At 53.7% G+C, this 13,097-nt stretch overlaps 1 protein-coding gene across 1 annotated transcript in view; it reads right to left on the bottom strand.

Annotated features, from left to right (window-relative positions):
• Positions 1–13,097, bottom strand: part of STPG1 (sperm tail PG-rich repeat containing 1) — a 34,264-nt gene that overhangs the window by 10,371 nt on the left and 10,796 nt on the right. Inside the window, exons 4-6 of the mRNA XM_084875079.1 lie at positions 8,757–8,858; positions 4,248–4,418; positions 607–715 (exon numbers count right to left, since the gene is read on the bottom strand). Coding sequence (XP_084731205.1) covers positions 607–715; positions 4,248–4,418; positions 8,757–8,858 — 382 coding nt within the window. The remainder of the gene's footprint in view (positions 1–606; positions 716–4,247; positions 4,419–8,756; positions 8,859–13,097) is intronic.

Below are 13,097 nucleotides of genomic sequence, written 5' to 3'. Positions count from 1 at the left end.
GGCCGCGCTCCCTGGGGTCTTCAGATCCCGGAGGGAAGGTCTGATGGAGGGAGAGCTCCCTGCAAACGGTTAGGGGGCAGGAGGTCCGGCCCAGAGTGTCCAGCCCTGCGGGGAGAACACTCACAGGCCAGCCCTATGTGTTCCTGACTCCCGGCCAGTTCAGAAGTCACGAAGGATGACCCGGCAACAGTCTCCTGTCAGGCACCTCGGCCCTGGGCTTGCCCGCCCTGTGACACCGGGGAGGTCACTCCCACTGCGAGCCTCTGTGCGGACAGATGTGTGAGGGCTGCCTGCGATCCCTCTGTGTGCTGTGTGCCCCGCGGCCTGGGGGGCACACGGGGTGGGAACGAACGCCCTTCTGGTGAGAAGCCACTTCCCCACCAGCGGGGCTGCTGTGGGGGCTTTTCCAGAACCAGCCGTTCTTCCGGAAAGGAGGACAGCCCGTCCGTCTGTTCCTCACGCTTCTCCCCTTTGTTCCACGCCGGCCCCCACCCCCGACTCCCCAAAGCCTCGCTCCTTCCAGAGACGCCGGCGGAGGCCTGGGCGCCCTCAGACCCGATCCGGACACCACCCCTCAGGCCGAGGCCAGGCAAGGCGGCTGCCTACCTGGTGCAGGTCCTGTTCTAGGGATGGTGAACACTCCTCTCTCGGTTTTGGACTGAAACTCGGCTCGGGCACAGACGTTGTTACTCTGCTTGCAGAAAGAGACGGAGGTCTGGGGGGAGAGAGAGAGTGCGCTGTGCCCAGGGCCTGCCTTCTCTGTCTTTGTCATTGTGCCTGGATGAGGGTCACCCTGTCCTCCTCAGAAAATGAATGGTGTGAGTGAACAAGATCACATCACCCAGCTGGACAGGCTGTGAGCTGGGGGTCACCAGCAAGTGTCTGCACAGGGCAGGTGATCCACACAGGGCAAGTGATCCCACACAAGGCAGGTGATCCTACACAAGGAAGGTGATCCACTCAGGGCAGGTGATCCACACAGGGCAAGTGATCCCACTCAGGGCAGGTGATCCCACACAGGACAGGTGATCCCATATGGGACAGGTGATCCCACACAGGGAAGGTGATCCCACACAGGACAGGTGATCCCATATGGGACAGGTGATCCCACACAGGACAGGTGATCCCACACAGGACAGGTGATCCCACACAGGACAGGTGATCCCACCCAGGGCAGGCGATCCCACACAGGGCAGGCGATCCCACACAGGGCAGGCGATCCCACATGGGGCAGGTGACCCCATACGGGGCAGGTGATCTGCACATGTGGCTTCATTTCTCTGAACTTGAGTTTTCTCATCAGCAAGGCGGCTCAGATTACCCTGCTCCCCTGGCCCAGTGCTGTTGGGTGGGGCCAATGGAAATCATCTATACAAAGTGTCTTTTAAAAACCACGTCACTCTACACATGCAGATCATTTCCATTCTTCCCAGGGTTTTATTCTCTTCAGAACACCCAGTCCTATACCTCCCACCTGATTCATCACTGCGCGGATAGTCCCGCTGTGAACGCAGGGCTTGGGCCATGCTAGGAGATCGGGCACTTTAAGGTTATAATCAGGTGTGTAAGCGCTCTCTCACCTGGATTTTTCTGGACTGACCAGAAGTCAATGATTTTGGTTGACACACACAGAGTACACGTCTGAGAGTGCCCCGTGTGCCTCTCAGAGTCACAGAGAAGGAAGCAGGGCCCTGAGATCACGCTCATGCGACACGGGCATCGTACATACTTTAAATGCCAGGTGCAGCCCGGCTCCTGTATTCCCTCGATAAAAGATGCCATAAAAACTGTCCGTGCGAAGGCCGGGAATATTTACCGAGTGACTGAAAATGTTTGCCGGGGCCAGGACCGTTTGATTTTCTGTGATACTCCTTTGTGGGAGAAATGTTTCTCAAGAAACACAGATGGCATTTTGATTTTGTGTTGACAAAGGCGGGGGAATTCAGCTTTTCCCAGGGTCCTCACGGCTAGGCTGCCTGCTGAGACGGCAAACAGAGAGATCAGATGGAGCGGGCTAATTGCTGGCCCAGGGCGAGGAGCCAGACTGCCGGAGAGGGAGCACACAGGGCATCGAGGGAAAGGCTCCGGGTGAGGAGCGGGCCCTGGTGAGCCGAGGCGAGGCGAGGAACGGCCTGCGCAGACCCCGGCGCGCAGTGTGACTAACGGGATTATCGCATTCTCTCCTCGCCAGTTGGCTCGGCCATTGTTCTCCGGGTCTGGAAAAAGCCACCTGCAGACAAAACACCACCGCGGCTCCATTCCTCGCCCAGACAGAAAGGCGGCTGAGAAGAGGGCCTTTCCGTGCCCGATGAATGTGTGCCCCCGGAAGAGTTCACTGTTACACGAGGAGGATAGCAGCTCCACGGGCGGGTCAAAGAGAATGGAGCTGATTTATCCTATGGCACAGGGTGGGCAGGGTGGGGGGTAGGAACCTAAGATGTAGTCAAGGAGAAAATGCACGTGTACTGTGCACAGCGCAATCCTAGCACCAGAGGGGAGGGGCTCCGGGAGGCAGAGAACGGGAGAGAAACCGCAGCTGGTTTCTGACGGCGGTCTGCTTAGGGCAGCCGAATTTTCAGGGATTTCCACTTTCTAGCTCCTGGGTCGGTATAATGCCTTGTGTATCCACATTCGCTGCCTTGTTGGCGTCTTAGAATAACCCTCTAGGGCAAGTGTAATTAATTTCATTTTACAACTGAGGCTCAAGAGGTTGTGTGTCTCCCTACAGACTGTGGAGTCCTCTGCCAGGGGCTGTGCTAAGATTACCTCGTTTAATATTTGCATTAACACTATGAACTAGGTTAGATGTGTACCCCCGTTTTACAGATGAATAAACTGCGTCCTGGGAGGTGGAGATACAAGGCCCCATATTTGACTCCATTTCTTAACCATGAATTCTGCCTCTTTGAAGTGATCTGTGAAGTGATCAGAATTGGCAAAGCACTACTCTTAAAAAACAAAAACAAAAACAAAAAAAAACACACCATTTTCTGATATGAAAAGACAGAAGTGTATTTTCCTTATAAGAACCTAAAAATTAAATTAGTAGTACCTGCAGATTAAATGGCAAATAATATACACTGAGTGGCCAGATTATTATGATCTCTGAACGCATAATAATCTGGCCACTTGGTATATATCCTATATAATAAAAGGCTAATATGCAAATTGTCCCCTCAACCAGGAGTTTGAACAGCAGGCAGGCCTGCCAACTGCCCATGTCCCCTCCCCCTGGCTAGGCTACCCATGCACCAGGCCTCTAATACACACACACACACACACACACACACACACTCCAGAGGCTTGGTGCACAAAATTCATGCACGGGGAGGAAGGGTGTCCCTTAGCCCAGCCTGCACTCTCTCCAATCTGGGACTCCTCAAGGGATGTCCGACTGCCCGTTTAGGCCCGATCCCACTAAACAGGCAGTCAGACATCCCTCTCACAATCCAGGACTGCTGACTCCCAACTGCTCGCCTGTCTGCCTTCCTGATTGCCCCTAACCTCTCTGTCTGCCAGCCTGATCATCCCCTAATCACTCCTCTGCCAGACTGATTTATGCTTAACTGCTCCCCTACCAGCCTGATTGCCCCTAACTGCCCTCCCCTGCAGGCCTGGTCACCCCTAAATGCCCTCCCCTGAAGGCCTGGGTCCCCCCTAACTGCCCTTCCCTGAAAGCTTGATCGCCCCCAACTTTCCTCCTCTGCCAGCCTGGTCACCCCTAATTGCCCTCCCCTGCTGGCCATCTTGTGGCAGCCATCTTGTGTCCACATGGGGGCAGCCATCTTGTGTGTTGGAGTGATGGTCAATTTGCATATTGTTCTTTTATTAGATAGGATACACACACACACACACAAACACACACACACACACACACTGAGTGGCCAGATTATTATGCGTTCAGAAATCAGAATAATCTGGCCATTCAGTGTGCACTCATTGTTAGAGATGAGAACACCGTCCCGGAAAGCTTACATGATAGGAGTGGCTACGGTTAAGCATTTTCCAGGGCGATGGTATTCCCACTGCTCGCGCTGGCCTCCGTGTAGCCCCCATTTTCCTCTGTTTCCTGCGAATTCCCTGTAAGAGTCTTGCACAGCCTCCTGTACCCATGGGGTACCCAACAAATGCTAACTGGCTTACCAGCTGCATTAGAGTCCTATTTCCCACAGTGCCCCCTTCCTTCCTCTTATTTTTGTAAACCATCCACTCAGTATGTATTTAGTAAGCACGTGCAGTGTTCTTACATTGTATTGGTTTGGTGCAGGAGTTTCCAGTTTGAGGCCTTTTCCAAAGCTGGGTATCTGGAACATGCTGGAGCAGGTGTGACTGAAGTCTTTCTTCGAAAGGAAGCATGACGGCAGAGTGTACGCATTGGCTGCGGGATACTTAGAGATGATGGGGCTCATTCGGTCGCGCTGTGAGGAGAAAGCCAAAGGAATCAGCATTGTCACGTGATCTGTGGCTCCCCGGGATGATGTCAGAGAGATGGCGCCCCAAGTGGGTCTAAACGCATCTTATAAAAGGTGCCGCTCTGGCAGGAAACAATAATAAACTGACCGTGGGCTTTGAGGATTCGCTCTTTGAAAGCACAAGTCCCGACCCGTGTTCACTTCTGTAAACTCAAATTACTCATCTGCTGTTTGGGACTTGGCATCAATAATTCTGCCAGAAATGCATTTTCACCCAATCCTGTGTCAAGCCACCTGACTCACCCTCAGCTGTTGGGTTGTTTATATGATGGAAGCTTTAGGCTTTTTTCCTCCAACCCAGGCTTGCCTTCTACTTACACATCTTATTTCTAAGGTTAAATAATCTGAATTGCCTACATAACAAGTTTGCTTCCAACGTCTTCTACATATATCTCCTACCCCCCCACCAACCCACTCATTACTGATTTCATAAAACCCTACAATATTTTTGTGTTTCAACAGAACTAATTCTGCTTCTTTCAGGAAGCCATGATAAACTATTTTTAGTGTGTGTGTGTGTGTGTGTGTGTGTGTGTGTGTGTGTGTTTTAAAAGAAAACAAACAGAATCAGTGTTTGCCAAATGAAAAGGGTCAAAAGCCACAGAAACTAAGTGATAACATCGCTTTACCCCAGGAGAGTATGGCAAGTATTGGACTCCGATAAAACCACATATTTCTCAGTGTTTTGCGGTTAAATGCCTGGGAACATTGCCCTAGGTTTCCTCAGCGTGATAGGGATCAATAACTACAGAAGGTGGGGGGAGCGGTGGGACGGCATCAGCGCCTCCCCCATCTCCTCTGTCTACGCTGGGTGGCCAATGGCTCTCAACCCCTGGCTTATGGGCCACCGTGGTCCGAGGTGGATGTGCCACCAGGAGCAGAGCCCCAGCTGTTCAGAGTCTAAGCCGGGTCAGAGCCCCACCTCTGCCTTCCCCATCCTGTGCTCACTTTGCCTTTGCGTTTGGGGCAATGGTTAACCGAGCATGTCTCGTGGGTTTTTGCATTTAATCCTCCCGGCAACCCTGGGTAGTGGGTCCTGCGATGATCCTCCCTTACACATGAGGAAACTGAGCTTCCTCCGCCGGTCCCGTAGGGGAGCCAGCATTCGCACCCAGGCTGTGTGCCTCCGCTGCATGAGAGAGACCGGACACCCGGTTCTGAAGAGGAGCGGGTCCAGAGGAGGAACGGCAGTAACAAGAGGAGCAGCGGCCGAGCGGCCGTGGGAGGTTTTAGTTCAGGAAGGATCACGACCTCTGTCTCCTCTGCCTGGTGGGTCGGCACTCCTTTGCTCTCTCTTCTTAACCTCCACGGAAGGAGGGTGGCGAGGTCAAGCCTTCCTCGGTGGTGCCAATCGAGCCACCTGTCCGAGTGGGCAGGCATGTTTTTCTGAAGCCGTTTCCCAATGTGTGTTCCTTGGCACACCAGTTCTCTAAGATAAGGCCGCGCTGGTGGTGACAGCAGCTGGGAGAGAGCCTCGGAGTCAAATGCATTTGAGAAGTCTCCTACCATGTCCCCATTTCGAAGAGTCATAATACCCTTCGGCAGAGGAAATGCTCTGAGACTAAGATAACGAAACCTGCCCAGACTTTCTTAAATTCACTGGGTCATAGAGCCTTTTTGGCCAAGAAAGCCTATTTGTGTACATTTTGGGGGGAAACTGTCTAAAAGTTTCCAATTTGAGGCAGTGTTTCATAACAGAAGCATCCTAATGGGATTGATCTCAGAGGATAGCCGAAGTGACACTGACTCACCCAGCCTCCCTACCCCTCGGCCGCCTTTTAATTGCCAGGCCTGTGGTCTCCCATCTGGCCGCACGCTGGCAGTTACGAACCTCTCTCCAGCACACACTAACTCTTCCCGAACCCCTGCTGACACGGGGCGGATGGGGAAAGGCCGTCCGCGCCTCCTCCCGCCTGCCTCATCCGCTGTGAATAATGCCGGAACAAAGACTTGGACGGCTCTGATGAAGCTCTTATATAATTTGGACTTAGAGAGATGACAGGTCCTCTCAAAAGGCTGGGTGTAGCCGTGCCCATAGTCATCAGGAAGTTTCTCAAACGTGCACACCCACGGAGCCTGCTGGCCGGCCTCACCCACAGCCACCTCCTCCTGGCCACCCCTCTGAAGAGGGCCACCTTGACCTCCCTCGGCACCTTCAGCCCGGAAATGGAGGGGTGCTAACGGTGGAAGCTGAGGTGAAGGGGTAGGATTCGCATCCAGTTCCGAAGGAAACCAAGGAAGATGTGGGCAATTTGGATATGTGGACACACATCCATCAACTACTGAAGACCCCTCCCCAATAACATAGGAATTGACTGTTTATAAATGTAAATATAAATCCTCACATCCATCAAGGAGAGGAGAGGGAGCCTGAACAACATCGTCTGCCTAGCTTTGGGTTTGGCCTGAATTTTTTAAAAGATTTGAGAGGCCTGACTCGCTTCCGTAACCCTCAGATCTTCGCTCGGCCCCTTCTCCTCCAGACAGCACAGCCTGGTCCTCGGGGAAGTGACTGCACGTAGATCCTCGCACGGAACCCACCGACCGATCTCGAGTGGCATGCCCTGTTCCAGCCCCTTCCCTCCGTGGCACCGAGTAAGGATGGGCAGTACCACGATCTGGCGAGGAAGCCGGCGGCCGAGAGAAAACCGAGGTGCTGCAGGAAGTCTGTGTGTGACTCAGGTGGTAGCAACCATAACATTTCACCTGTTGACTGGGCTCCGCAGTTTCAAAGGGTTTCTCGCTGGTTGCCACGGCCCCGTGCCCAGCGCCCCGGGCAGTCTCCGCCTTATGAGCAGCCGGAGCCCGGGAGGGTGACGTGCTCCAGGTCACATCGGGAACCGAGGCTGAGTCAGGATTAGGTTTGAAGTCTCGCTGCCTGTGCCAGGGCATTGTGAGGCAAGGCAAGGCGCTTCTTCTGCCCATTGGGTCTCTCGCACTCGCAGGGCTTGGGGCGGAAAGAGAGGCAGAGGCGTGGCTGCTCCCTGAACTCACTGGAGGCCCGGCCGCCGCCCCTCTTTGCTGCCGGGTCGCCCCTGGAGGACCTGAATTTGGTTGCTCTGCCAAACTTGAATTCCATTAGTCGGCCGTGCTCAGGCTGTCTTAAATGGCCTCTTTGTGTGATTCGTTTGAAAATCAGTTCCAACAGCAGGCATCGTAATACGTTTTTGCAAGGGATCATTATAACTTTTAAAGGGACAGGCGGCATATGTGTTTTGTTGATACCAGAGTTTGGGTTTGCTCTCTTTTTTACTCTCTTACCTCAGCCTTACCCTAGCTTGGCCCTTTGCTCTTGCTACATCTACTTTTTTTTTTTTTTCTGGCCGATTTATAAATATTCAAATAAAAATGATCTTCACCCAAGCCCGGTCAGGGACATTTGCACTTCATATACAGGGTGTCCCAATATATATATATATATATATATATATATATATATATATATATATATATACACTTTGAATAATTATTAATTCCAATAGGTTAAATCTGAAAAGAAAGAAACATCCACTGAGCTATGGAAAAAATGTCTGGGTAGACATTGTGGGAGACACCCTATATATCTGACTGTCAAAGATCAAGATCCACAAAGATCAAGAGCCACGTCTTACAAGGGCGGGGGTGGGAGGGGGAGGGGTTGCTAAATTCCAGGCCTGCTCTCACTTTGGCCCCATCAGCTTTCTCAATAATGGCCACAGCGTGAGATGCAGGATAATTTTTTCCTGGTGTGCCTAAAAATCTCACTCAGGAAGACATTTGCTTAGTCTACTCCATGATGACAAAATTGGTCCTGGGTGGCCGAAACCGGTTTGGCTCAGTGGTAGAGCGTCGTTCTGCGGACTGAAAGGTCCCAGGTTCGATTCCGGTCAAGGGCATGAACCTTGCTTGTGGGCACATCCCCAGTAGGGGGTGTGCAAGAGGCAGCTGGTCGATGTTTCTCTCTCATCGACGTTTCTAGCTCTCTATCTCTCTTCCTTCCTCTCTGTAAAAAATCAATAAAATATATATATTTTTAAAATTGGTCCTGGGTGATGAGGCTCTGACTATGAATCCTCTGGCTTCTCTCTCCATTCTGGAAATGTGTAGCCATGGGGGAGGGGAGGGGGGTGTTTTAAAGACACAGACTCCAATTCACCTGCATGAACTTCGAGGAGGCAGCTCGTCTCCTAATTAGTACCACGGGCCTTTGGAGAGAAGGGACCGGACGTCCGATACGTGATTGTGCACCGGGTGGAGGAACCGATGGATCAGTGAGTGCTCACACCCAAGGGAAGGGGCTCTTACCCGCGAGGGAAAGGCGCACGTCCCTCGCGTGGACAGCGAGGCGCTGTGGAACACCGGAGACTGGTGCGTGACGTTGTAGGACCCGGGCCCCGGGCTGCTGTCCTGAAAGGGAAGAGCGTGTGGCGTCACCGGGACGGACCCCGTTCCACCGGGCTTTTCCAGGCGCCTCACACCCGCGAACACGGAGCCTCACCGTGACCCGCCGGGACAGGCCCCGCCGCCACTTCACGGACGGCAGCCCGGCTGTGCCACCTCCTGCCCTGCCCAGTCACCACCTCAGTGACCCAGGGCTGGGGCTGGGACCCCCACAGCCCTTGCTCTCCCTGCTCGCTCCTGCGGAAGAGCGAGCGCTGCTGTTTTCCACGCTATTAGAGAAAAGGGCATAACAGGGGACAGTGAGCGTGGCTGATGGGCAAACCGGGGTCCATGAGCTGGGTAAGCCCGGCCCACGGGGAGGGAAGGGCGACCGATGGCATGCTAGCCACACCCCGCCTGACTCAGCTTCCTCCTCGGCCTCTCAGAAGAGAAACCAGGGAGTGTTTCTGTGTACAGAGCAAAATGAAACAAAAACAGCCTTCGCCCCAAACAAGCGAGACCGTTTCTGCCTGCCTGTCAGGTGCACGGGGCACAGGTGCTCAGGGATGCAGGCATGTGAGAGAGGAGCGAGCACGAGTTTGACTTCTGAGTTTCTTTCTGCTGGAGCTGCTCACTGGGCGTTCTTCTCACGTCCCATGCTGGTTACCCGGGCACGTGCGTGTGGACAGGAGCTGGCCAAGCATGTGGCATGAGATGCCTTACTGGATGCCCACTCGGGGCCAGGAGCTTTCCAGAGCCTGTAGCTTTAGTCCACCGCTGTGAGTGGCAGTCCCCGAATTTGGGGCTAAGCACGTGGTGCACACCAGTCCTTGGCAATGGGGTATTGTCAGGTCCCTTTAAGGAAAGGGAGGCCCAGAGACAGTGAGCCCACAGATACTCAACGATGGCTCCAGAGCGGGCTCTCTCCGCCTCTGCCCCAGGCTCATCGGTCTCCACCGTCCCCACCACCTTCCTCGGGGGAGGGAGAAAGCTGGCGGCACCATCGGGCCTTGAAGGACTTTCCACTTGGGCCGGAGCAGTGTGTGATTTTTAAAAAATATATATTTTGATTTTTTTACAGAGAGGAAGGGAGAGGGATAGAGAGAAACATCGATGAGAGAGAAACACCGATCAGCTGGGGATGTGCCCGCAACCAAGGTACATGCCCTTGACCGGAATCGAACCTGGGACCCTTCAGTCTGCAGGCTGACGCTCTATCCACTGAGCCACACTGGTCAGGGCACAGTGTGCGATTGTGGTTTAATGTAAAGGCTGGGTCTCCAGTGCTATTAACAGGTTCTTCTGTGCAGATTTCAGGTGCAGTGGTGGGTGGGGGGGGTCGGGGGGGGGAGGAGCTAATTCCTGCTTCGGGGTGGTGATGGCTGGTGGACGAGGAGGCGCTGACAGCTGAGGAGCGTGAGGCTGGCCGTGCAGGTGCATGAGCACCAGGCCACGGTCAGGAGAACACTGGCGTGTGGGCGCAGGTTCCAGGGGCTGCAGGGAAATAAGGAAGAGCTTTTTCTTCCTGTTAATTCCCACCCGAGGCTATTTTTTCCATTGATTTTTTTTTCCCTTTTTCTTTTTTAGAGAGTGGAAGGGGGAGAGAGAGAGAGAGGAAACATTGATTGGTTGCCTCCCACAAGTGCCCTGATTGGCCTGGGGATCAAGCCTGCAACTGAAATGCGTGCCCTGGACCAGGAATCAAATCTGCTTACCCTTTGGGGGTGCAGCCTGAGGCGCTAACCATCGAGCAACACCGCCAGGGCAGAAGAGCTTTTTCTAGGGGCTGTGAGGGGTCGCTGTTTGCCGGCCACTGTTCTGAGTTTTTTACATACACTCAGTCACTTACTCCCCGTTTGGAAGATGAGAAGACAGGGCCAAGGTCACAGAGCCAGAACTGGAACCCTAGAGTCTACTTTTCACCACTAAGTATGTAGGATAAAATAATAATAATAATAATGCCCCTGGGTTGTGAATCAGGAATTCTTGTTCCCATTGCTCCTACTAGGAGCAGCCACCTCCCTGGACCTAAATTTCCTCATTTGTAAAGCAAAGATGTTGGACGAAATGTCTTCCAGGGCCTTTTGGCTTTCAAAGTCCCTAAACCGAGGGGAAGCTGAGGCAGGAAATTACCTGTGCCTCTCCTAGCTTTAAGAGTGCGCAGTGAAGCCGGGACCGGTTTGGCTCAATGGATAGAGCGTCGGCTTGGGGACTGAAGGGTCCTGGGTTCGATTCCGGTCAAGGGCATGTACCTTGGTTGCGGGCATATCCCCAGTAGGGGGTGTGCAAGAGGCAGCTGATCGATGACTCTCTCTCATCGATGTTTCTGACTCTCTATCTCTCTCCCTTCCTCTCTGTACAAAATCAATAAAATATATTTTTTTAAAAAAAGAGTGCGCAGTGAAGACATGCTTCTACGTCCCAGCATACCCCACGCTCTCCACACAGCCACCAGCTCACGAGAATTTCCTGGGCACAGTATGTGTCTGAGGAGCTGGCTGCCAGAGAAAGCACCAGCCCTGCAAGGCTGCCAGTTAAAGAATGTCAGGGAGCGCTAGCTGGCTTGGCTCAGTGGATAGAGCGTTGGACCGCAGACTGGAAGGTCTCAGGTTCGATTCCGGTCAAGGGCACAGGCTCGGGTTGTGGGATCAATCCCCAGTAGGGGGCGTGCAAGAGGCAACTGATCAATGATTCTCTCTCATCATTGATGTTTCTATCTCTCTCTCCCTCTTTCTTCCTCTCTGAAATCAATAAGTACATATTTTTTTTTAAATGTCAGGTAAACAGCAAAAGCTATGTTAGTAGGAGTATGTCCCCATGCCCTGTTTGAGGCATACTTACATTAAAATAGTTGCCTGTTATTTATTTGAAGTTCTATGTTAACTAGGAAGCTTATACGTTTATTTGCTAGATCTGGCAACCCTCCTGGACCTTAATCATGCCTGGATCCAGGTCGGTTGGAACAGGAGTGTCCCCTTTAGCCTGGAGGGGAACGTGTGGCCTGTTGGCCCTCAATCACTGTCCAAGAGGAGCCCTCCAGGCGGCGGCATGCTGGGAGGGCGACTGCTAACAATTCAGAAATGGGAGTATTTACACCACAGGAAGTGGCGAGCGCTACACACCAGAGCTTTTCTAGGTGGAGGGGAGAGCGGTTGGCCAGCCCACGGAGCTCCCTGAAGGGCAACGTCCAGCTGCGGAGAGTTCGCGCCTTCTCCTGCAGCTGCTGGAGGTGGTGGGCGGCTGGCCGGGAGGGCAGCAGAAATCCGGACCTTTCACCCCTGGGACGCCAGCTCGTGTGACTAACGTCGCGTGACTCTGGTGAGTTGAGGCCTCTCCGAGCACAACACAGAGAACAAGAATTCAACTCGCCACTGGTGCGAACTTAGCCACCCCGAGTTTGCTGGCCAAGATCAGCCCAGAGGTTAAAACCAAATGAGCAAACGAAACAAGGATGGGTGTGGGGAGGGAGCCGGGAGGACTGTTCCTCTGAGCAATGCTGAGTGTCCCGCGGGAAGCACAGTGCCAGGAGCCGTTCCTGTTGTCTCCGGTGCCGGCCTCCCGGTGTGACAATCCGTGAGTCAACGCGTGTGGGGAGGTGACAGCCCTGCCGGCCTGAGCAGCCATTGTCATCCTCTTCACTGCCCTCCGCACTGCCCGGCAGGGTCAAGGGCCATACGACCTGCTATGGGAGCCCAGAGGAGGGTGTGCTTGCTTGCGCCCAGGGGAGAGGCTGGGATATGGTGCCTGGGAACCAGGGGCTGCTGCCTGGGTTCGTCCTCACAGGGCCTGACCCTGGCTGCTCAGGTTACTTACCCCTCTTTGTGTCTCAGGGTCATTGCCTGAAAAGTGGGACTAATGATGGGACTTAGTTCCCAGGCTATTGTGGGGGTTACGTGGGTTAATGAATGCACGGTCTCCGAGGGGCGCCTGGCACCCTGTCAGTGCCAGCCGGTGCCAGTGCTGCTATCCAGGCCTAGGTCCTGCAGACCCGCCGGGAGGGGCGCTGGTGACCGATGCAGAGAAGCCCGGCCTCCAGAGCAGGGGGGGAGGGGCAGAGGGTTCAAACATGCAGTTGACTGCACCCTTTGGGGCAATTATGCCCTTGAACGTGGGGGTCTATGCACACTGAGCTTCTTTTCATTGAGGCATCCCTGCGTGGAAAATACCCCTGGCCCAGTGCCTTCTCGGGTTAATAAGTGAACAGCGTCAACTTCGCCACAAATTAAACACTGGCCTGCTACCCCTGAGAGGTCAGGTCTGCTGTCA

Source organism: Pipistrellus hanaki (assembly GCF_964339955.1).
Source record: "Pipistrellus hanaki genome assembly, chromosome: 2".
Taxonomy (NCBI): domain Eukaryota; kingdom Metazoa; phylum Chordata; class Mammalia; order Chiroptera; family Vespertilionidae; genus Pipistrellus; species Pipistrellus hanaki.
The sequence above is the reverse complement of the archived record's forward strand: the minus strand, read 5'-3'. Positions and strand labels throughout refer to the sequence as shown.